The sequence below is a fragment of the Mya arenaria genome, chromosome 17, assembly GCF_026914265.1.
Source record: "Mya arenaria isolate MELC-2E11 chromosome 17, ASM2691426v1".
NCBI classification, from domain to species: domain Eukaryota; kingdom Metazoa; phylum Mollusca; class Bivalvia; order Myida; family Myidae; genus Mya; species Mya arenaria.
In genome coordinates, this window is record NC_069138.1 from 33,230,287 (window position 1) to 33,256,930 (window position 26,644).

Below are 26,644 nucleotides of genomic sequence, written 5' to 3' on the forward strand. Positions count from 1 at the left end.
CAACAAATTCTATGTACTATTCTCTTTTTTATAAAAGGTAAAATGTTTTTGCTACTCATATCTAATAAATATACTTCAGATAGAATGTTATGACACATGACACATTTTATGAATATTTGTGTTACCTTGTTACCTTGTAGAGCATTATCTGAATGAAAAGTGTGATGATGAAGCCAATCCAAACCAATGTAAAGATGACAAGGCTGAATGTTCTAACTCAAATAATATGAAACTGTGCAGATGCATCGCTGGATACCATGAAGAGAAAGGAGTATGCATTGCAAGTAAGAAAAAAGATACTAGTATACAGAACAGATTAGACATTTAGAAAAAACACACTAGGTGTTTAAAAATATTATTTAGTAGATAGAAAAACTAAATGTTGATAGTAATATTGTACCTTTTAGCTTGACTATTCAAAGAATAATGAGGCTTTACTACTCGCTCCCGTGTCAGCTATCGGTTTAAGTTTTAGGGCAAGTTGGCATTTTCTCTTGTAAGTCCAATACCTTTCATTCAATTCACTTAATTGTTCACATAGTTGTTCAGGATAATCACACAATGAGGTTACATAACTCCATATAATCCTTAATAAAAATGATGGTCCCTGATTTGAATTTGAGGAATTAAGGTTAAAGTTTAAGGGCACATTGTGTCAGGTGAAAGTTTAAGGGCAAGTTTGGATTTTATTATGTCTCCACCAATATCTATCGCTGGAAAAGGGTTTCCGATGAATAACTAAGGAGCGCTTGCACCAACTTCATACTTGGTATGACAGTGAGTCATGAGTACATGACCGCTATTGATTTTGAAATCAGGAGGTCAAAGGTCAAGGTCGCAGTGACTTTCAGGTAAAAGAAACGGTTTCCGCTCAATAACTTTAGAACAAATCGATTAAATCTCTTCAGAAAGGCTCGAACATTCCATCCGCTCAGTACATTTAAACTGCTATTTGGTATTAACAACCTTTCAGGGGAGGACAATGTCCTGATCTTTAGTGAAGTTCAACGTTTTATTAAGACGTTTTAGCTAAGTTAACAATCGGTATCAGGAGCCCATCTTCTCTCGATTTCTCTTTATCACACACGTCTTTCTCTACAATTTCTACTGTATCATGTTTTTTCCACTTTAAGAATGCAATTTACATTAGATATAACTCTTATTGTTGTTTGTTTTGCTTATAAAGCACCATTGCTTGGTATAGAATGTGACGTTTCGGGTGAGGGCCTTAACTGATGTTGGCATAACTCGTGGCCCAATCCCTTTGTATGCTTGATTTTATAATGTCGGTCTAAATATTGTGTTGAAATTTGTATTGATATTGTCATTGTCTAACGTGTTTTCATGCAATAAAATATTTTTAATTCTACTAAAGAACACTTGCACCAAGGATCTTCATACGGGCTCTAAACCGAACGGAGCTCGGCAGAGCCCTATTCAGGCTACATGTATGCGCGTATACACTTAGCACTACTTTCTTTCAAAAGTGCACCCATTATGAGCCTGAAAAAAGACGTAACGGTGATGGAACTAGTATTTTTCTGTTCATACAATATATTGAGCGCGTGAATGCCGGACACCAAAATTTCATCAGAGCGCGACGACACTGTGTTCGGTAGTTTTCGTCATCGCCAAATCGGCCGTTTCCTTGAGAATGTATTCACAGGAAAATTGAAACTACGAGATGCGAAATAGCGCCACAGTAATTATCAAAATAGTTCAAAGTATGCTTTTAAACAATTACTAAGAATACTTTTGGTAAACAAACAAAGACAAATAAATCATATTTCTTAAGGTTGTTGGAGATAAATATTTTGTTTTCACTTTTTTATAAAAGATATTCATACGCATTGTTTACCATTATAAACGACGGCGAATATTCAGTAATTGTCATTATGGATTTTACAATACTATTTAAATGTTTGTCAATTGTTGATTGGATAGAGATTGCCAAGAATTTATCACTGTTTGATTACCGATTAAATAACGACCATGGACTACACCGGTACACATAGCAGAACTTGTCACGAACATGTACTCTGGTAACGGTATGATTATTTGGTAGAAACACTATCATTAAATGAAAGTATTAATTTCATAAACTTATGAAATGCAGTTGAGCAGTTCAGAAAGCGCTATCGCTTAGTGAGATATTGTCACTGAATATATGGATGGTGTGTCTGTGAGCCACAACCATGGCTGAGTGAGAGATTATTACTTAGATCAAAGGATGAGAACACGTTCCAATCATCAACACGGCTGATTGAGACAAAATGGTAAGTCAAACTGTACTGGCTTGCTCAGACTCAATCTCATGATCGAATTTGTTATAAATAGCCTTTGTGTCAAAATTCCGGCTTGTGAATTACGTAAAAACGTCTAAATGAGATTACTAAGACATTATTGCCGACTGAAAGAATGTAAACTTTATTCAAATTATGTAATCTGATGTATCCTTTGCATTTGTTTCTTAAGAAAGTTCACTTTGGCAATTACAGGGAGGGAGTGGGATGTGGGGGGGCGTCGTTGACTGTTAAGACCCTCTGCCATTCACTCAAATCTGCGTGCGATAAGGCCCCAGTTTCTCGACAAATCTTAAGCGTAACCGGCTTAAATATCTTTGTTCAAATAACTACATTTCATTCTGAAACATGATTTTACAAAACAAGAAACAGTTTATATTGATAGTGTTGAAAAAAAATCATTGTATTGTCTAGAAACTCATTAAATATTAGTGAAGGAAGTTACATTATTTACACCAAAATCAAACTAGTTTGCTTAGCTTGAACCTGCTATAAAAATTCTTAATTTATACAGATATCTGGTTGAAATTTGGCCAGTTGATCTACTTTCACTTTCGAATTAATGTTTGGAAGTAGTTCCAAGGGCTGGTACCTAATGAAAAAAAGCCTCACTTTCAATTTCAACGTATAAATGGAGGGATTTTTTAATTATCAACAACCTAAATTTGCTCAATGAAAAAGCACGGCGAACTACCAACAGGCAAATGGCCGCGGCATATGGTTAGGTGCTCTCACGCTCTGTCCAATAAGGTATGGGGTTGTCAATCGAGATTTCCTGGTGGCAAGTGACATAGGTAACATGTTTTCAGGTTACAATACTGGGTTTATCTCCAAGTGTTGGCTTAATCGCACCTGTCTTGAGCCACTTGGTCGCGGTGTAACACTTAAATGTTGAACCCATCAAAATTAAAATGGTATACCAAAGATGTGTTAATTGAGTCTGTTGAATAGGCTATAAGGAGGTCAATGATAATATGTTTGGGTAGGTGTTGTGCATTTATTTATTTTCCTTTCTTTTTATCTTAAACAGGCCCGGGAGGAAATGACGAAGAACCAGCCCGCCCGCCAAGCTACCCACCCGGCCAAGCTGTACCTGGTGTACGCCAACAGGCCAACATGCGGTAATTTGTTAGAGCTTTAAGATCATATAATGGAAAATTGGTCATATAAGCTTATTGATACTGTTATTTTCAATCCTAAATGAATTTCTTTCATGCTGATTGTCAATCGTTTCTGGTGCGACTTTGAGATAATGTCATTTTCTAATGAAACTGCTGACTTGTATTGGTCTTTGGTCTGTATTGTGCATCTATTCGCACATTTTGTTTGCTCTTTTAAGCAAACATTACAATTGCAAATTCTATAAGCTACAAAAAAAATAACTACACATATGATGCAGAAAGATATTTTATTTAGTGTGCATATTATTTTCAATGGACAAGATAAACATATACTTCAACAATCACAGCAATTCAATGAGATCCCTATTTTAAAGAAAAAATGCTACTTTCCATTAATTCATTAATTCAAACTATTAATCATTCATATAAATTCATTATTTAAATCATTTATTCCAGTTTATACATTGAAAAACTTGACATTTCTGAAGGCAAAATAAATAGTGAGCCGGTTTCATTTAGATATAAGAGCCTTTTTCCTTCATGCATTAAAGAAAAAACCTAAATACACTCAAAATGCCTTAAAACACTAATTTATCATTTCTATAGCCAGCCTGTTTGCTGTAGCCACGGTATTTTCAAGGACAAGAATCAATGCTGGTCAAAACGTGGTCTGGTGATGGAATTCCATACCGGTTCTCGGCAAGGATTTCCGAGAAAGAAATACCGCCTCCAAGTAAGAAGGAATTATAAGCATGTCTGTTTTCAACGCTTTCAAAATGCATCTGGGTACTCAATTAGTTGAGGTTAACCTTTCAGCGGTTTAAAACTGATTGCAAAATGTCCCAAAGACTATGCATTTCATAAATTTAGTCCTGAAAATGACTGCATAAAGGTTGTGTATGCCTCGAATGAGTGTTTACGGCCGTTTGTCATATTATAACAGAAGTAGCAGATATTTTTATTCTGTGTTAAACATTGCTTTTATGTCTTGCTTGCAGATTATGATGTGCCAATAAGCTGCAGTTACCCGCCCCCCCCCCCCACCACCATCCGGCAGTAGTTCTGCAATCTGAATCCAGGAGATGCAGCTCTAAATCCAACATTTCAGAAGAATGAAGATGTTAGTCAACTCTGTAGTACTTGTTTGTGTGTAAATGATTCAAAAGAGTGAGCAAATCAGTTATAGTTAAGCAACTTATAGACAGTGGTAAAGTGCTGTACTCTTAAATGTATGCCAAATCTAGCCTTTAAAACAGTTACTTAAAGTAAAAATTAAAATTAGGCATAATCATGTTATATCTGCACTTTCTACATCATGTAGCCACCTCACATATGAAAACACTAGCATTTGTCATGAGTCTTTCAGTTTGGCGTTTTTTTTGGCCATTTCTTTTGTTGCGCCATTTGTCCCGGAGGCAATCAGTTTTGCATAAAGTGGTGTTTAGACTGTCTATAAACACATAATCACTATAAAATTGTTAAACTTAACAGGTCTGTTACCTTTGTATAGAAGTGGACCAGAAAGGCATAAACATGACAAGTTGAATCATTTCAGTTTGGCTCTATGTCATTTTATATATAAAACTCGAAGGTGATACAGTGTAAAAATCTTATTTTGTTTAGAAAAATATCTTAAAATGAAGCAGGCAATTTTTGTGGGGCTGTTTTATACACAACATTGAAAGCTACAACGAAAACTTAACTTGGTCAGATTATTTCAATGCATAAGGAAATAATGGCTCTTCAAAGGTTTGCGGCTTACCATGTGATGGAAATGGCTATTCATGCTTTTTATGAAAATACCACATATTTTAATACTCGTCTCATTTAAGTGTTTATTATATCATTACCAAACTTTCAGTATATGTTGCATATAGCCTGAAATTGAACTATAGTAGTTTTGAAGTCTTTTTTTCAAATATATTGTATACAAAGACTGTTTTGAAGTGAAAAGCCAGGTTAGTGTCTATTTGAAAAATATAGTAAAAATAACTGTGGTCTTAGGCCATATTACATATTTTTAACACAGGTGACTTCATTCCTTAGTGTGAAAGCCAAATAGGACATTGTGTATTACTTCATTTTGTAGCTTATCTGTTTCAGATCGTGATCTATCACTTCAGTACAGTATTCACCAGTAACGTTAAATGCAGGATACCAGATTGGCATCTGGGAATGATCACTTCAGTACCGTTTTCATCAGTAACGTTTTATCCAGATTACCAGATTGGCATCTGGGATTGATCACTTCAGTACCGTATTCATCAGTAACGTTTTATCCAGGATACCAGAGGGGCATCTGGGAATGATCATTTCAGTACCGCATTCACAAGTAACGTTTTATCCAGGATACCAGAGATGGGATCTGGAAATGATCACTTCAGTACCGTATTCATCAGTAACGTTTTATCCAGGATACCAGAGATGGGATCTGGGAATGATCACTTCAGTACCGCATTCACCAGTAACGTTTTATCCAGGATACCAGGGATGGCATCTGGGAATGATCACTTCAGTACCGTATTCATCAGTAACGTTTTGTCAACGATACCAGAGTGGCATACGGGATCGATCACTTCAGTAGCCTATACCAGAGTTGCACATGGGATTTGGGATCGATGAATTAAGTACCGTAATCAACAATAAAGTTTAAGCTTGGAGACAAGAATTACTTATGCACCACAAAGTGTTCTCAAAAGAGCATCATTAACTTCAATAAATTAATCTTTTTAATTGTATTAATTAGTGAAATTGGTGAAATTTTATGACAAAACTTCATTTAAACCCTAGTGTTGTTTTATTGAATATGTTTGTAATCTTTATTTCATTAACTTCACAAATCTTCAGTCTGCAGTTATGCTTATTTATTATAAATTATTGAAAACAAGTTTTTAAACAGGGGGCACAAATGTTATTTGTCAGTATTGTAGAATTACCATGTCATGTTTTTTACCATATCTTCTTTAAATGTGATTATTTGGCGCTAACAACGTCAACTCCAGGGGATTTATATTCATTTCAAACTGCTGAGGGGGTCAAACCATTTTTCATGGTTATTTGCAGTAATAAGTACAGGTTGATTGTCAGATAATTGTAGTGTCTGTGATAATTAATTCTAAGTTAACCCAATCTGTTTTATTTACCTCGTTATGTTTAAAGTAGGAATCATTATTTTGTACTATTACGCTTGTATGATATTCAGTATTGGGTAAATTAGTATATGTATTGCGTTTGTATTTATGAGTTTTCTCAACCATTAAAATATTCAATTGTATTGCATTGCCTTTAGATTACTTGTGATGCACCTAAATGATCTAATTGGCCATAGTCATAGTCGTGGTATGTTCTATAAAATCAATTTTGCCTTTTACACTTGTTTACCCTGGAAAAATTGTACAGCATTAGCAGTTTCTGTAGTTGATAACATACCTAGAGCCCGTCCAGGGCAGTGTTTATTTCATATAACTTGGTTTGACTAGTTGATGGCCCCTTATGATTTTGGGATAAGTAAAAAGGTCAATTTCAAAATGACCTTGAGAAAAAAACAACAGTTTCCGTTGAATTACTAAAAAGCTTTTTTTACCAATGAACTTAACACTTAGAATGCCAGTTGGTCATGACTAGTCGTTAACCGCTCTTAATTCTGGGATCAGTAGGTCGCAGTCAAGGTCGCGGTCAAAGTCGCAGTGACCTTGTGGTAAATAAATGTTATCCGCTCAATAATTAAGAATGCTTGCACCTAGAAAATTCATACTTAATATGCCATTCGGTCATGACTAGTATATGAATCCTATTGATTTTGGGATCAGTAGGTCAAAGATCAAGGTCGCAGTGATTTTGAGGGGAAAACAGTTTCCAATTATTATTAATAAATGCTTGGAACTTCGAACCCGGTTGCCAGTTAGTCATGACTAGTTGATGACCCCTTTTGTTCAAAGGTCAAGGTTCCAGTATTGGTCGCAGTGGCTGTGTGGTAATGATACGGTTTACGCTCAATAACCAAAGATTGCTTGGACAAAGAAACTTTATACTTGGTTTGCTAGTTGGTCTTGATAAGTGGATGACCCCAATTGATTTTGAGGTCATTAGGTCAAGGTCACAGTGACCTTCAGGTGAAAAACAATTCGTTGGTCACCACTCCCTAAGTCACACTTCTTTCTGCTTCAATATTTAAAGATTGCTTGGACGCAGGAACTTATTACTAGGACCCAGGAACATGGTACATGGTATGCAGGTTGGTCATGTAGAAGACCGCTATGTTTGTTTACACTTTAATACATAATCATATACAAACCTGCAATTAATACGAAATCCTACTTGTTTGATATCCAGTTAAGACCCCGGCCATCCGCTTCATTAAACATCTGCTCTCGTTGTATGTTGCCCACTTCCTAGGAGACTCACGAAGTATTTTTCTGTATATAAATACGATGTTTTGAGTTTGATCAAATGTGTATGTTGTAATGTTACAACAACTGGCAATATGCAAATTTTGTTTTTTTGTTTGTTTTATTTTTAACGTTTAAGAAATTTAAAAAATCAGAAAAGTGAAATAAAGACAAACTAAAATAATATTATTTATTGAAAAACAACATTAAAGACATGATGAAGTCAAGGTTACAAAAAGACAATTGACTGGTTAAGAAATGACTGAAGGGTACGAAGTGACTGAAAAATGAAGGGTAAAAATTGGCGAGGGTACGAAATGACAGTTAACTATGCGCTGTGTTGCTATGACAACATAATATAAATAAAAATTGAACTGAAAGTCAACTTAGCATACATGTAATACTATGCTATCACTTTTAACACCAATATGAATATGATTTCTGTCGTAACATGTTTTTGAAGCACCCTATATTTGCATGCAATACGCACTGTATGACTGTACTAAAAATATGCAATTTTATAAATTAAAGGAGATTTTAGGCTCCTTACAAACTTCAAATGTATTTGTTGTTGTTTGTTGTGAAACACTGCTAGAGATTGACTTTTAATGTTGTTAAAGTCATGTCACTCTGGTAAAATTATTTTAGGAGTTAAACTTTTAATATAATTTAATACTTAATTCATTTGTATCTGTCTTATCAGTTGTAACTAAAACATTATTGAGATGTTTGGAATTTCAGACAAGGCACTTGGTGAAGAGTGTGATGTTTCTACAGAGTGTTCAGACAGTGCAGCTGTCTGCACAGGATCCAATAAAGTCTGTACATGTGGTTCGAACCATTATGATGACAATGCATTTAGTGCTGGTGGAAACTGCCAAGAGAGTATGTACACATTCGTTTCCTAATACTATTATTTGTATTATTTTATCAGCATAAACATCTAGTACTTATTGTGTTCTTTTTTGCATATCATTGGTATGAAGTACATATAATGATTCATACATTGTACGCTTTCAGTATCACAGCTTCAAGTATCCAGCATTACCTTTTCTCAAGTGCATACAACAACAATGATCGTGTCATGGACCCCTCAAAGTGGAAAGGCCAGGTTCATTAGTGACTACACGGTTCAGTGGGGATCAAATGATAGTTCAATAGCGGAAGGTTTTAAGGAGAATATAATGTCAACAACAACAAAAATTACTGGTCTTACTCCAGGACAGAACTACCGAATAACTGTGACATCTGTGAACAAAGTCACACAAGCTGACTCTCCTCGAAGTACATTCGTCTCCAAACAAAGATCATCAAGTATGTTAATTGTTAATATTGTCCAGGAATGTGAATTGTCCACGGATTCGTGGATTTCTGTGGATCTGAAATCTGTTATTTTTAAATTTGGTTTTAAATCACTAAGTGAAGTGGCGACTATATAGAAATCATGCGCGTCGTCACGTCCGTCTGTGCGTCCTTTTTATATCCATGTCCATATCTTTCTCATTAATGGTCGAATTTTGAAATTATTTGGCGGAAGTGACCACCATAGCATGAGGATGTGTCGCACACAAGACTTGTGTCCCTTTCTTTAAGGTCAAGCTCACAGCAACCTTCTGAACTAAGTTTGTTTTGCTACATACACCTAACTGATGATAGTTTGAGTGGTTGGATTTTTAAATTATTTGGCTGAAGTGATCATCCTAATATAAAGACGTGTTGAGCAAACTACCTATGTTCTTACCTTCAAGGTCCAGGTCACAACAATTATCTGAAATAAGTCAGTTTTGCTGTATAAGCCTTACTAATGATAGTTTGTGCCTGGTCCATATCTTTTTCATTCATGTTTGGATTTCGAAATGACATGGCAAAAGTTGCATTTCATTATAGTTTCCTTACACTTTTCACTTTAAATTATGCTATGTAAGGTAATATATTACAGTGCCAAAATTGTCCTATCAACCTCATGTCGCTACATAATTGACAATTCACCATTGAAACATGTTCTAATTGATTTTTTAGCTCACCTGAACACAAAGTGCTCAAGGTGAACTATTATGATTAGTCTATGTCTGCCGTTTGGCGTCAATAATTGATTATGAACATCATCTTCTCCTAAACTGCTTGGACAGTTTTGATATAACTTTATAGGAATGTTCCTTGGGTGGTGCTCTTTCAAAATTGTACAAAGATAGGAATTCCGCGCAGAACTCTGGTTGCCATGTCAAACTAAAGAAAAGAAATCAAAACTCTTCTTCACAAAACTATGAAGCCAAGAGCTGAGATATTTGGTGTGTAACATTTTCTAGTGGTTGTCTACAGAGCTATGCCCCTGGGGTCAAAACTGGTCCCGTCCCGTGGGTTTCAAGTTTACTATAAACATTTTGTTAAAATCTGTTCGTTATGTTAAGTAACCCTTTAAGCAAGGGCAGCAAATCTTGCTCTATTGTCCCCCTTTCTGTTGGAGATTCGTTTTAATATCATTGTCTATTTTGGAAACAAGATTTTATATTTTATGAATTTTTCAAAAAGTCACTTCTTAGTTCTAATGTTATTATTGTACTTTTTAAAGGTTAAAGTAAATACCATATTTTTTTTATTTTTTAGATTTTTTTTTTTACTTTTTAATGAATTATTTAATGAGATCTTTCCATTGAGCTAGACCATTGTTATGCTACAATCTAATAATTTGGGTAGATAGTTAATACATATATTAACATGTATTTAAGCCATGATTGATAACTATGTTGTGTATTTTGGAGGTAGAGTAATATTTTTCTGTGTCCAGTTTGCAGCTCTATCAATTTCTGGTAATCTAAAGCAGTTTATTAATTTTATTGAATCGTGCACTTTCCGTCTGGCGTGCGACTGTGTTTTACACAATTGCTTGTGAACATGCCACTATGCCAATGTGGTCAAAACTTGCCCTGTGGTTTTGTGTAGACTTTCATACGGAATTCTTGAAAATCTTCTGATCTGAAACCGCTAGACCTAGATCTTTAATAGTTTATATCTAGCATCAAATAGTGGTCCAATACCAAGATTGTGCAAATTATGCCCCTGGGGCCAAAGTCGGTCCCACTCATTTTGACCAACTTTATTATGTTTGAAGCTATAGCAATGAAATTTGGATCATGTTCATAATTTTGAAAACAAATGTTGTGCTTGGATGACCTGGACTGTGGCCATATGACCTACTGTCTTATTTTGAAGCTACAGCAATGATATTTGGACCATGTGTACAGTTTTGTAAACAAATATCAATGTTGGCCCTGGATGACATTGACTGTGGGCTTTTCACCTACTTAGCTGCAGCAATGAAATTTGGAACATGTTTACAGTTTTCAAATCAATTTCAATGCAATCCTTGGATGAAATGGAGTGTGACATTTTGAACTACCTTCTTTTTTTGAAGCTACAGCAATAATATTTGGATTATGTTTACAATTTTGGAAACAAATATCTATGTTGTGCTTGGATGACCTTTACTGTTACCTTTTGACCTACTTTCTTCTTTGAAGTTACTGTTATGAAATTTTGAAAACAAATATCAATATTGGCATTGTCAGGTGTCCTTTTGACCTACTTTCTTATTATTGAAGCTACTGTTTTGAAATTTGGACTATTTGTACAGCTTTTAGAACAAATATAAAGCTATATGGATAACAAAGGTCAAACACTTTTACTCAGATGAGCGATTTAGGGCCATCACGGCCCTCTTGTTTAAATTATTCTATCCAGACAGTATTTCAGACACTTTGGGGTGCGATACTATGAATCAGTAATCTACAAATTTAAAGCCATAAGAACCATAAAAGCCAGTTTAACATCAGAGAGGCCCCCAAATCCCTTGCTAAAATAGATTGAGCCATTGAAAACAAATTTTAAATGACTTTAACGCCTTCATAAAACCTTAAGACACTCACTTGAAAACTGGTACACATATTCATTATGACTATATATGTGTTAAGCAAGTCATAGCATTTCAAAACAATATTGCAATATTGTATTCAACTGAAAAAAAGATCCACTCTTCATAGCCTTTGGAAAATAATTAGCTATTGTACATGTCACTTTGCATATATTATGTTTGAAGCGATTCCTATCATGAACAATAGGATATGCGTGTGGAATGTCAGTGATTATAGCAGAAACTTTCTTAGGGACAGTAAATAAAGAAGCAATACTTGTACTTTCATCCCTTCATGAGGTGCTCTTTTTCCCTAAAGGATAATTACAAAGAAAACAGTATCATCAAAATTAAAAAGTTTTATATACGTTTAAAGTATTTGTCTTTATATATACATGTCAAACAACTGATGTCTGATTTCTTTTTCACAAGAACCAATGCCTCCAAACAGTCTGGATTTGGATGGTAGCAACTTAGACGCAACAGATAAGGAGATAACACTTGCTTGGACAAGGCCTTCAAGTGGGGTGGTGTCAAGATATGATATAGAGGTGCTTGATGGGACAGAATTAAAACAGACAACTTTCGCTGTTGGAACAGCCAGTGCTACATTGACTTTTTACGACATGAGGAATGGTTATACATACAATGTTAAAATAATATACAGGAGTGAAACCTATGATGGAACAAATACGGAACCCAGTCAACCATTTGAGTCACCATTCAAAACTGATGTTCAAGGTATGTTGACTGCAATTCTTGAAAGTGAATTTTCTGCGATATTACTCAACTCAAGAATGTATGCACTATGCAGTTATTATAAAGAATTGACGAGCGTTGCTTTGAGTGATTATGGACAACCCTCAGGGATAAGCTATTACAAAGACTTAGATGCTGGACAAAATTAACATCTCTTTTATAAGAAGCTAGACACTCTTCATGATAAATATTTCTAAAATCAATTAAGAATAGTGTTTAAGCGTTTTTTCGAAGAAAATAAGTGTGATTATTGTGATAGACTTGTTCTTGTTTGGGTTGTTATTGTGCAAACACTTCAACTATGGCCAAAGCTCGAAAACTGTTCAAGACATTCAAATGAAACTTGGTAAACATGTTTATAGATAAAATATGCACATGTATAGCAAGGCCAATAAATCTGGCCTTAATAGTTGTTGAGTTGTATTCCGTGTTTGAGTGACAAAAGGTGGAGTAAAGCGTAAGGATAAGCTCGGTAGCACTCTTATGCATCTTCTTGTCATGCATTACAATTCAACAACAACCTTCAAACTTAGAAAAGAAAACTGAGTCCAGTATTCATTACCCTGTGCTTGCCAACTGATATTTTTTTGATTTTCATTTCTGAAAATAATTATTATTTTATGTCAAGTTTAATGTTTTTATTTGAGCTAAATACCTGTAACACTATATTTCAGTGCCAGATCCACCAACTGATGTTTCCTGCCTAAGTATATATGATGAGTATATAACTCTTTCATGGACTGCACCTCAAAAACCCAATGGGGATTTGGTTCAATATGTTGTCCACACTTTGTCATATCCATCAAATAGCGAAAAATTCCAAAATAATACATCTTCTACTGGGACAACTTATGATGTGCATGGCTTAGAACCAGGTTAGTGTCATTTGTGTCCATATCAATACTTTCCTTGTCCTAGTGTTGATATTTCATTGGCCTGTTCAAATTCTTGGCATAGGGGTGAGAGTGATTAAGTGGAATACAAGTATGCTTCTAATTTAAGATGGTGATTCTTACTAGTATATCAGCTGTTTTCACAAGCAAGCTTTCTAGAATAAACTTATATAAACCTAATTGATTGGTGAGTGACCATCTTGCTCTATAGATACCGGAGCTTTCTGGTATTTTCTGTGAATCTACATGTACCAAGAAAGTTACCAAAATTTAAGCTCAGCTTTTATCTTAATCCTAGTGTCATTATCAAAGTTAATGACTGTTTTGTCTGTGTGCATTGTTTTAACCTTGGCAATACCTTAAAAACATCAGGCTATTCAAATGAAACTTAGTAACTTATTGCCAGTAAGGCCCATACGTTTGGCTTAAATAATTGTTGAATTGTGCCACTTGTTTGATTGAATGTGTTTTTGTTCTTATTTATATATTTCGAAGAAGAGGGGGTATGTTGCTTTGCACATTTCGGTCGATCGGTCGGTCGGTCGGTTCGTCGGTCGACCTAAAGTTTGTCCGAGTGATAAATAGACAATACCAGGACCTATGGTCATCCAACATGAAGGTTGGGCGTGACCAGTAGATGATCCCTATTGATTTGAAGGGTCATCAGGTCAAAGGTTAAGGTCACAGTGACCTTCAACGGGAAAATGGTATCAAAGCTTGTCCAAGTAAAAACTCAACAATGCTTGGACCTATAGTCATCAAATTTGTCATGTAGGCTTGTCCTGACCAGTATATGACCCCTATAGATTATAGGGGTCAGTGGGTCAAAGGTCAATGTCACAGTGACCTTGAATGCTAAAAGGTTGTCCGAGTGATAACTCGACAACTTATACACCCATGGCCCTCAAACTAGTCTTGACGGTTTGGCCTGACCAGTAGATGACCTCTATTGTTTTGGGGTCATTGGGTCAAACGTCAAGGTCACAGTGACCTTGAATAGGAAAATGTTGTCCTAGTTATTACTCGTCATCGCTTGCACCAATGGCCCTCAAACTTGACTTGGAGGTTGGCCCTGACGAGGAGATGACCCCTATTACTTTAAGGGGTCATCTGGGCAAAGGTCAAGTTCAAAGACACCTTGAGCGCAAAAAGTTTGTCTGTGTGTTAACTCGACAATGCCTGCCCCATGGCCCACAAACTTTACATTTATGTTTATGAAGATGGCCCCAATGGATTTTGAGGTCAAAGAGTCAATGGTCAAGGTCACAACTCATATAGGTCATTTAAATTTATTTCATATTAACTTATTCCCTGTTGCTATCAGCTAAGAGGATACATGTTTATCTGCAAATATCAGTCATCAGTCATCATCTAAACATAATTAAAAAATCTACCTACTATCCTCACACTTTGAATGGTCATAATCTTAAAACTGCCACAAATGCATCCAATGACATATCAACTGTCATTTGGTCTATGCATACTTCATTCAATTGTCTAAGTATTTCTGACCACATGGCACAAAGGGGGGGGGGCACGATATTTGAAAAACATCTCTGGTTATTCTTGTTTTAAGGCACAGCCTACGTATTCCGGGTGCACACACAGAATGAAGGCCACACGTCTACACAGTATGGGGCAGTGCAAACATTTTGCACAACAAAGGCAAAAAGTAAGTTACTTTAAGATGACTCGCTCACAGATATTACGTTGGCAACATTTTTTTCAAATTTGTTTTAATTCGTTTAATTTTGTTTATTTTTTGAACAAACACCAAAATACATCTGCCAGATACTCCGTTGAACAAAATTTTGTAAATATAAGCAGAAAATCATTTAATTTCTAATTTAAATTAAATGATGGGTCATATTAATTTAGTTTAACACACATGGTTATACAGTAAAACTTTGATTGTTCAAACAGGCGGTTGTGCGAGAACTGGTTATCAGTCGAGATCGAGGCTTAGTTGCGACCATTATTCCTTCTATTTGCATATAAAATAGACTGACGATGAATTGAAACCAAAATAAGTTGAGGACTCGAGCACCATTACCGGTCCCAAATAAACAATCATGTGCAAAATTATGATTACCTCGAGGTCATAATTGTACACTTTTTCACCAAAGAATGTTCCAATATTAACAATTTCCAGGTGTTAAAATGTTCAAGAGTTGTAAAAACTGCAAAGACAGATGAAAGGAAATTTGATGAGATGTGAAAAATCGATAATCACCGTTTACGTATGACTATTACTACTTGATAATGACATTTGAGAAGATAATTGTGGAAATTTTATGATGAGAATTTAATTGTGAAATTTTAAAAAATGAGTGATAAACATGGGGGGATAACTACATTGGGAGCATTATTATGATTCAACAGTTCTACAAGACAGAAAAGATGGGACAATTATCCATCCTTGATATAGAGGAACTTAAATCTGCCTTATGCCATAATATGCACTGTCCTATACCATTGTAGTAGTTTAGAAAATGTGTTGTTGTTTTTTGTTAAAATAAACTTTGCTATTTTTTCACTGTTAAGTGTGTTGTTGTTTTTTTTCTTTTGCATTTTCACATTTAGTAGACGACAGTCTTTGAATATATGAGCGATTTCTACAACACATACCATAATCAGTGCCAAAGTAAACATTTGGTATGATGATTTTTAACTTTGAAAATACATTGTAAAACATTTTATAACTGACTTTAATTGAGACTTGGGTCGTTCGACACATTAGATTACTCGAGGTTTTTAGCTCAGACCCTGGCGTCCTCGAGCCATCGTAGTTTTACTGTACCAACATAATACAGTGGCTCAAATGTTAACATTAAAAGTAGCTACAATGTGTCTTTTCAGTGGCTGACAAACCCCAGAACTTGAATTTTGTAAACAACATAACCAGTCGAGCACTTTCTGTCACCTGGTCTGAACCAGTTAATATCTACAGCTCAGAAAACCTTGGTTACATAGTTCAACTTCAAGACAATGATGCCAATATGTGTGAAAAGGAAATCGTTATGAGATGCAGTAATTGTACTACTGGGGACATCAAAGTAAGTGGTTTTGTTACTAGGGAACTAGACATTGCATTGTCATTGCCTTATGTAAGCCCAAATGGCACAATATGGCATCAGCCATCACTATATGGTGTCATCATTTTAGAGACTTTCCTCTCTTTAAACATTGTGGCATATTTTGATATTTTGCTCAAAAGACTTACACAGTCACACAGTTTAGTGGTGTTTTTTTAAATTTTGTTAAAGCTTTATTCTGCATTGGAATAACTAAAGGCTATGTTAAGATTGATTTTAATGTTGTGAGAGGATATGAGGGATAACTACAGACACTTCTTTGTAGCTGTAGTGAAAGTGAGAAGAATACTTTTGGTACGAGTACTGGGTATAACTTAAAAAGTTTTTCCAGAAATATTGCTCATGTGACCATATATACATTACTTTTGCAAATCAGTTATCTTAATTTAGAATAACACATGGTTGATTCATATTAATGATATGCATAATTACATATAGCCTTTCGCATTACTCTGGTCACAAAATAACCGTATGCATCTTGTTTGTCTTGGGTAAATGTTGAATTGATGAATGTTGATCAGCGTTTCAAGTCCTCTCGTTAGCTAATTTTATGTCCAAAGAAAATACATAAGGTATTGTCATAGGCTTGGCGTCATCCATATGAAGCTAAAATAGTACACATGTTGCCAGAGACAATAAGTACATGCACATCAAAGCCCATATCTCATGCTATAATAATTTTGGGTTATGTCTCTGTTAAACTGGAAAACAACAGACAATGGTTCACGCTTATTTGCTACATGAGTTCTCTTGGTGATAAGTATTTTAAAGACAGTTTATTTATTTATTTATTTATTTTCAGAAAATAACAATGCCACGTTGTGGCCAAGATTTGCAAGTGCAGATTGACCAGTCTCATGATGAAATCCGTGCAAATAAATTATACACGATTCAAAGTCTCCTTCCTGACACAAACTACATAGTTTCTGTATCTGTGGTGAATAATCAGGGTAGAGGCAATGCAGCATCAATTGATATAAAGACTCCAGAGGAAGGTAAAAAAAATGTATAATGCCCCCACCCCTCCCAAATTCCCTCAAATGATCAAGCATCATGCAGATGATATGATGATACTCTACCAACCATATCGCACACCACGTTTATTTCTATAATTTACCTTGCGCCCCCCATGTTGAGTCAACGCTTAACGCAGTGTCGCGAAGTGTTTATTAATGGTCATTTAGGTAGCTGTTTTCAATTTCTGAAGACTGTTTCTTTGTCCCCTTCCTTTAAATATAATTATAGTCAGTTGTATTAGGCTTGTAAGAACTCAACCCGTAAAAAAAAATCGTACAAGTCATACTAAAGACGTAGTTTGAGCCCTGAAAATTATGCTTTGCAACTGTGTAAGTCTGCAGACGCTTTCATCAACATATTCGCACTAATCTTGAAAACAATTTGAATTCTTGGTTTAACTTGTGTGAATGTGAAAAGATAACATATTGATTACAATGTAGCATATAATTATAATATGATACTTGTTATTGGTGATTAAAAACAGCTAGTGACATTGAGGGGATTTTCCACATGAAAAGGAGGCAAGAAGGCCTGCAACTATGCGCTGTGAACTTGGAATGCGTGTTTGACCCCCGTCACTTTCAAATGTAAATTCATTTTTGGTTTATTAGTTTTGACACTTAAAGTCAATAAACAATAACTAACCTCTGCTCTTTAAACAAAGACACATGAAAAACAAACGGAGCTTCTGGGGCAAAATCTTCCTTTAGTCATGGCAGAATATTTAAGTATCAATTAACTTATTTCCGAAAATGATTAAACCAACACTCAATATTCCTGCAACCTAATTATCAAGTAAGGGGGTGAGATTGTTTACCCATGCAATCGGTTGAAAGCCATTCTGCTGACACTTAACAATTTACAATCTTCTTTTTGTACTCACGTGCATGTTCTAAGAAGTCGTACATAGCACGCAGTGATATGTGTACCACCACGCTGGCTACAACGTAAAATGTTACTGTTATTCACCGCGAAAATGCATTTTTTTCTGCGAAAGCAACATGTATTTTGCAAAATACGCGTGGTTGGTATTTTATGAAGAATGTATATTGTGCTGTGACAGTTTTGACCAGAATTACTTTTTTTATGTATTGAGTATACGTCATATGTGCCAATATCCCGATCTTCAAAGTTGATCAGACATCTTGATTGTGCATATTATGATAACGAAGGATGTATTTTGCCCTGCGTTCTTTTTATGCCCTGTTTAGATCAAAAAAGGGAAATATAGGTTTGCAAATGCAGTTCGGTCGGTCTTTAGATCTGATTCAGGTCTTGTCCACACACTAACTAAAGCACAGTTTAGACCATGAAACTTCAATGGTAGATTCCCTTTAGACAGTACAGGAAACTTATTGTTTGTGAGGTCAAAGGTTATAGTCAACACTCTTATGAAAACTTTGTTTAAAGGGAAAAGTCACTGTTAAAGTTTGAAATGTTTGTCTTCACTTTTAGAACAAAATATGCAACCATAAAAATGATTGATAATCACTGCATTTAATTGTAAAACACCTTTTTTAACTGTATGTTTCTGAAAAAGTAGTATTAAGAAGGCATTATGTTTGACTTACATAATTACATTATTAACTAGAAATTTAGGCCGTTTTTTTTTTTCGTTTTTTTTTTAAGTTTAACTGATGGCTAGGCATCTTGGGCAGTGATAATTGTGAATGAAGGATCTTCTGCTGTAAACTTTTTAAGGAGTCTTATGACATATTTGATTGTTTGTCTTTTAAAAGTAAAGGAAATGAAATCTAGTTTGTTCATCTCCTCAAACATAGTGTCACAGAAATATATGCCAATGATCATTAAAATTGGGTTTTCGCTGCATGCACTCATTTTGGCCATTTTCTGGTCATTGAAAACATAGTGAAATCACATTTTCTCCCACCTAAGATAAGTAGATCCAAAAAGTCAACAATGATAGAAATTCTTATCTTGCCCACGGTCGAGATAAAACAAGTTCCCATATGGAACTCATTTTTAATGGTCATCACATTGTAATTACATCCCTTGTTGAAGACTGTAGTCTGTAGCATCATAGAAACCTTGTCTTGTGGCAATATTTAGAATACTTATTAATTATTTCTCGCTTCAAATGTTACCATAAAAAAGTTTTCACGCACGTTTCAAGAAATAATGCTTAACTCTCCTCAGGACTATTTTAAGACCGATTTGACTATTAAAATTATCGGAATCAATGCGCGCATATTCATGACAACCATGAATTATCGCATACTAGTATCTATACGCATATTTTAACTAAGCAAAAAAGAGTTTCAGTAAAAATACATTTTAACTTAATTTTGTTTAACTGAGGTGGGAGAAAAAACATCTACCATAGCCGCTCGTGTAAGATAGGTTCATCCAAACCCTCGTGCAGGGTGTTTTGCGGAAACAAGGTAAACCTCGTTTCCGCAAAACACCAAACGCTTGGGTTGGGATAAACCTATCTTACACTCTCGGCCATGGAAGATACTTATAATCTCAGTACAATGAATATTGCAAAACCTGATTTAAAAAAGGTCATTCATGTTGCAAATCAATGATTGTAGAGGCATCTGTGTCCTATGAACACTGTTCTGGTCCTATGTTTGTTATTAACAACTGATTGAACATTTATATGTATGAAGAAGTAAGTTAAGCATTTTCCTACGATATGTATCTTTATGTACATTTGAAAAGGCTGTATTATATTTTTTGAAATGCTGTCTGTTATATGTAAAACTGTTACTTTATGTCTACTATCTCGCTAAATAATAGGCTTTTAATTAAATGAACACCACTCTTTCCAAATGTTAATCTTAAGGGGACTAGACACCGGATAGTCCCAAAATCGGCAGATACAGTGTTTCCTCATTAAATTATTAAATTGCCAATACGAGCTAGTATGAGGCCGATAATACATGATTAAACGAATATTTTGTCGTTGTCTCAGCTGACTTTATCTGTTTAAAAATAGCGCACAATGGTTTCAAAGTTTATAGTGGTGAGTATATTTAACCTGTGAAAGTCATGTGATAAGTGCAGATAAATATACTGAGACTATTTTAAAATTGACTTGGATTTACGTGGTAGACAAACCCAGTAAATTTTGAAATATAAAAATACACAAAAACTGCAAAGGACACATGCGTCGTAAGCGACATGATATTATCAGTAATTAAGAGTTTATGAGTTATACACTACGAAACCAATTTAATGTAAGTTTGTTACGGGTTTTTTTCTTTCAGTTGTATCATGGTGTCTAGTTCCTTAAAATGTTTAAAGACATACTAGTTAAAGACTAATTAAAAAAATAATATTTATATTTATTTGCATGTACTTATAGAGCCCCAAGCCGCACCAGTTGTTCGGTCAGTGTATGATATCAGAAAGAATTCGTTCAATGTGTCTTGGAGTCTGATAGGACCAAGGCCGGGCCAAGTCACGTACACGGTGATCCTAACTGCCGACACGGGAGCAGACTCCAAATCATATTATGTTACTGGTAAACAAGCAAGATTATCCACTACGTAATACGATATTATTTCGTCAAATATATTTTGTTAGACATATTTTGTTAAAGAAATCTGTATGTGATTGATATTTTTTTGTAACCACCATTAATAATCGTAAATTGCTTTACAATATACCTTTAATTAAAGAAACAGGAGCGTGCCAAAACTCCATAGTAAGTCTAGGTTTGTACATAAATTCTTACAAATTAACTTACCAATGTATAACTTTCTGTTCAGTCATGTTTGTGGTCTATCATATGTCTTATCTAGCTCTAGATTTTTATCCAATAATCTATACTTTAAACAGGTTATGGTAACACCAATCTGTATGCTGATGGGCTAGAAGAATATTGGAATTATGATGTGAGTGTCACAGCAAGAACTAATGTAGGTGGTGCTAAAACATCAGATACCACAACGAAAAACAGGACACTGCCTTCAGGTAAGTGAACTATTTATGTCCTGTTTTACATATTTAAAGCCTTTTTGCACACCCGTTTTTGTAAAATTGTTGCTAGTTATCCCAAATCTTTCTAGTTCAACTAGAAAGTTGTTCGTAGTTAACAAATCAGCATTTTTTTAATATGTAAGTTTCTCTTTAGCACAAGTTGACATGCACCCTGTTCTCCAATGAACAGTTCATACCCAAGTATGTATAATTGGTACTTTCAAAAAGAAACCACGAAACAAAAATTGTAAACTGTTTTGCCACTAGAGTAAGCAAAAACACGCATAGATGACACTCTGGGTTCAGCCATTGCAGAAATCTTTGTACCTTGTCAGTTTTTCAACAATTTTCAAATAAGGTATTGCCTTAGCATTGGTGTTGTTCTAGCAGTGTCGACGTCATTGTAATGCAAACTCTTTATTCTTTGTAAGTACTCAAAAGTGATCAACTGATAATTAGATAAACAGATGCAAGGCCAACAACTTTGGTTTCGATGACTGTATAAACAACAACCAGAGATGAGTGTTGGCTTCTGGGAACTGTTTTAAGGACAGAAACGTCATTATAGATCATAAAACAACATGATTTCAGCTCCTGGAGCAGTAACTGAGTTTGAAGCAGTTAAGGTTCAGCTGCGCACTGACAATTTCCACAAAATGACGATCCAATGGAAAGCTCCATTGCTGTTGCAGCGCAACAGTGTGATAAAAGAATATGTGTTAAGACACAATGTTGGAAACACTACAGCAAGCTCAGTGGTAGGTTACGATCACTTTGACAATAATGTTATAATATAACCTTAACTTTAAATACTTGACTTGTTTTGTTATATTGCAATAGTTGATGATTGAAGAATTCTAACATAATAATGAACAGAATCTCAATTAGCGATTTTTAAACTCTTGTAAATAAATGAAACATACAGAATATAATTCTGTCCTGATGTTAATTGATAATTCTATAAGAAAAATATGAGGCTTTCTTGTTTAAGGGTGATGAAGAGTTCAAGACAATGTCCTTCACGTCGGTTACTAGCGATGTCTTTTACAGTCAAGAGTTTGATGTTATACCTGAATCAACGTACAAGTTTGAGGTAAGAACGAGTGACATAATAAAATGGCAGTCTACGCATCACCACCATATTGGTAATGATGCTTAATGTATGGGACATACAACCATTTTGTCTCAGAGTTGTGTGCTTAAATGCGGATTGTTTTACACTTTTGGCTACATCGGAGTTCGTGGATTGTACTTTTCCGGAAGATGAAGACATATCATTCTGATTCTTTAAGTAACATACTACCACCACAATGGGTTGTAGTACTAGAGCTGCAACGATTCACTTTAAGCTTAATTCGATTCGATTCCAATAACAGACATGTTGATTCGATTGTTTTCGATTCAATTCATGTTTTACTTATTGTTGATATTTAATATGAAGTTGTATATATAAAGGTTGTTAAATCCTTGTATTTATGAAAAAATAGGACAGTGTTTTATCAAGAACAAATTATAATTAACAAAACTTTCTGTTTACAAAGTTAAATAACAAAACAAATTATTACATACTTCAAACAGAAACTGTTGATAGTATTTGAATGAATAACAAAACATGACATGGTTTTGTTATTCATTTCAATTTTATCAACAGATAGTTTCTGTTATAAATGTGTGATTTAACTCTTGATTTTAGCTTTTTATGAGCAACTTTCAATGAGGGAGACGCAATATAGCTAGACTAGTAAGAATAAAACTCTATTATTGATTGGATGCCAGATTAATTATTAACCAATCAAATGCCGCTTAACAAACATAGAAATGTGTAGAATGCGGATACAACGGGTCATTTTTGGAATGCGTGTTTAATATGCGGATCGAATCGAACTTTGGGTTTTCCGTATCAAATCGGCGAATTTAAAACCGATTTTTGGTGCATCGGAGCGAATCATTGCACCTCTATGTAATGCCTGGTATATTTTTCCTGGCGCATTGTCATATCCGTTTCATTAAAACAGGACAACTCTTTTTTTGATTTATGTGCCTTGGACATCATTTTGACTATTTGGCTTTAAAAGAAAAAAAAACAATGACCTTTAAGTGGCCAATAAGAATTTATTTCCTCTGTTTAATCGTTATTTATTTTATAATGATTCTTATTTCAATATTTGTCTGAGTCAATCAATAACATACGGAGTCAAGGCAGAATGCAGGTTTAGTTATCACTTATGACCTCTAGAATTGATATATTATTACTCATACAGGTGCATGCCGTGAACACTGAGAGTACAGATAATATGGGGGAGAAGACAGCGATTAAAGAAATAGCCCCAGCTGGATGTGAGTGGCTTACTTGTGATAACATTGTGTCTGATTTCATGTTTTCCTTCCATGATTTTAATTTTATTATTTTTAAATCATTTACATACATTTTGGTAATTAAAACAAAACGAACTTTCAATGTTACGTGATTAAGCTTAGTGAATACGGACACAGAACGAATTTTATGTACCATATTATTTAAGCGTTTTATGTCTTGATATTCTTGGTGTCGTCATCGTAGTCCAAAAATGTTTACATTTCAAAATACTCATATTGAAAATATACTTTTTGCATAAACGGAGCAAACGAGTGGCCACCATTGAAGCATAAACCTAATCATCAAGAAATCAGTGACTATTGTAAGGGCCCGACCTCATGACTGTATGATGGGGCAAATGAAAAAAGTGTCCGCAAGGCCTCAGAGTAAAAAATAAGAATTGCAATTAAAATGAACTACCAAGTTTTTAATGTAGTCAGTTTATATTATATTCTGCTATAAAAATTGTTATGATCATAAGAAGTAAAATATCGATTACAAACATGTATAATGAGCAACCCGAAGGATAAATCTCAGACCTTCGCGTACACTCTTGCTTATATGCTCAACAAAATTATACAAGGGTCTTGAAAATTTACAACCAGCAACTGACTTTTAACGTATATAAGTGGAATGATGCTGCATTCAAATTGATTAAAAATATATTTCAAAAGTTTACTAAGTGGTTTATGTGAAAGTTCTTCAACATGGTGGAGAAAAACCTGTTTTAACCAATAACTCTTTTTTAATTTTGCTGAGTATATCTTTAGTGTATCATTTTTCTAATCTTTGCTTGGAATTATTTCTACATTCTTTTTTCAGTCCCTGTCAGTATTGAAGAAGCTGACAAAACCTTACAGGTTGTGAAAGAAGGCTCGAAAGACCAAACCTTCATAAGCCTGAATCTCGTAAGAGAGTTTTTCACTGAGGAAACCAATGGAAGAGTACAGAGGACAGCATTGCTGGGGTGTAAAAGCAGTGCATGTCCGGAAAATTTTCTTGGTATCAATTATGTTTTGTTACTCTTGTTGTTGTTGTTTTTTAACATTTTAATACCTCCACTTCACATAACGAAGTTAGACAGGATCTTTAGTAAGAACCATAACTCTGACTTAAATAAGTAATACCCTTTGATTGAAAAATGAAAAACAGGCCCTAAGTTCTCCAAACTTCTTAAAGGCTTAGTTTAAGCCTTCTATAAGTGACTCCCCCCCCAAAAAAAAAAACAAAAAAAAAAAACAAACAAACAACAAAGTGTATTTGTACACAACCTCTGTTAATTGATCTTAATCTTTTTGCCTAATTGTCTTATCAGATCTACAATCCGAGTATCCTGCTGTGCAGTTTTGGATATTTTATAATAAAAATGGACCCTAAAAAGCCCTGAGCCAATAAACGAATACACAGGAAATTGGCCCCTACTGTGACACCAGGAGATGCACAGCAGAGGATTATCATGCCAAACATTCCTTAAGCTATGCCTTTAAGCTTAACTGGATTAAGTAGCTTATTTCAATTAGTCATAATACATACTTAAATCGAATTTTGATAATTTAAAAAAATGATTTATTGTGATTATCATAAGATAATTCCGATATAAAGAATAAAAAACTTAAGGAAGAAAATATTACAGAAAATATTGAAAAAACAAAAATTGTGAGCTTAGCTTAATCCTGTTTTTAGGGACTTATAACGTTTCGAGAAATTGGGGCCTAGATGAACTTTTGTAAACCCTGATAGGATTATTCTTGTCTGTTAAAGGGCCACAAAAAGGATTGATGCCAAAAGAAAATTAATTCAATTTAAATGCCCTATTATGTTTATTACTCTTTGACCAAAATAAGGCGTATGATTTATGTACAGTTACAAAACTATTAAAGCCTTTATAAATAAGATATATAAAAGAGTAGCTAGCTACATGATCACAACTTCCCTAGTTAAAAAAGCGCCAAAAGATCTCTAATATTACCTGTACACAAATCATTTGATTGTATTGCTTTGATCATTAAAATCAAACACTATTACTTAATAATGCATTAATTAAAAATGTTTGCATCAACCTATATTGTGCCCCTTTAAACTTGAATGAGGAAGATCTACTTATCGCATGATAACCCCTGAGAAATATTAATACGCATGGACTAGGAGTCAATATATCATTTTGTTTAACAATGTTGGTCAGTATCAAATTGTCAAATTCTGAATGAGCATTGTATTTACTGGTAAGCGGACAATTCCAGGCTACGCAGACACTCAAAAGAAGGTGGATGCTCTGGCCAACTGGCAAAAGGCTGCACAAAATAGCCTGTATAGGATCACCACAGCTGACTGGTTAACAAAGAACAGTAAGAGGAATGTTATGTATATATTAAAAATTGTAGACTCTCAATGATATAAATACAGTTATCTATACTGGATAGCTGGCAAAATGGTGCACAAAACGGCGTGTACGGGATCACCAAAGCTGACTGGTTAACACACAACAGCAAGTAAATGTTATGTATTCTTGATATTGTATTCACGTGTATACACATTGTAAAACACGTGGTTGGTAGTGTAGGTAGAGTAATATAAACTGGATGACTGGGAAAAACTTCACTGAATGGCTAACGGTACCCTCTGCATAGGATCACCACAGAAGAGTAAGTAGGCTTGTTGTAAACTCGTGATTCATGTCTGTTTCATTGATAGAAAGCAGGCCCTAGCATCATGAAAATACTGCCAGTTTGACTCAATGCAGTACATTATTAACAAAAGCTTGAATAGGTCAACGCGGTCAACTATACGTCACTTTGTCTTAAAAATGATTACATTAATGATGAATAATGTACCGGTCAAAAACAATATAAAAGGGGTC

General features: G+C 34.7%; 1 protein-coding gene across 1 annotated transcript in view; it reads left to right on the forward strand.

Annotated features, from left to right (window-relative positions):
* The window catches only part of LOC128223399 (tyrosine-protein phosphatase 10D-like), a 63,120-nt gene that overhangs the window by 718 nt on the left and 35,758 nt on the right, over window positions 1–26,644 (forward strand). Inside the window, exons 3-17 of the mRNA XM_052932679.1 lie at window positions 141–284; window positions 8,554–8,697; window positions 8,833–9,126; window positions 12,152–12,460; window positions 13,153–13,353; window positions 14,948–15,043; window positions 16,231–16,427; window positions 17,269–17,461; window positions 20,815–20,973; window positions 21,291–21,425; window positions 22,023–22,189; window positions 22,423–22,524; window positions 23,693–23,768; window positions 24,610–24,789; window positions 26,028–26,132. Of these exons, the coding sequence (XP_052788639.1) occupies window positions 141–284; window positions 8,554–8,697; window positions 8,833–9,126; window positions 12,152–12,460; window positions 13,153–13,353; window positions 14,948–15,043; window positions 16,231–16,427; window positions 17,269–17,461; window positions 20,815–20,973; window positions 21,291–21,425; window positions 22,023–22,189; window positions 22,423–22,524; window positions 23,693–23,768; window positions 24,610–24,789; window positions 26,028–26,132 (2,502 nt within the window). The remainder of the gene's footprint in view (window positions 1–140; window positions 285–8,553; window positions 8,698–8,832; window positions 9,127–12,151; window positions 12,461–13,152; window positions 13,354–14,947; window positions 15,044–16,230; window positions 16,428–17,268; window positions 17,462–20,814; window positions 20,974–21,290; window positions 21,426–22,022; window positions 22,190–22,422; window positions 22,525–23,692; window positions 23,769–24,609; window positions 24,790–26,027; window positions 26,133–26,644) is intronic.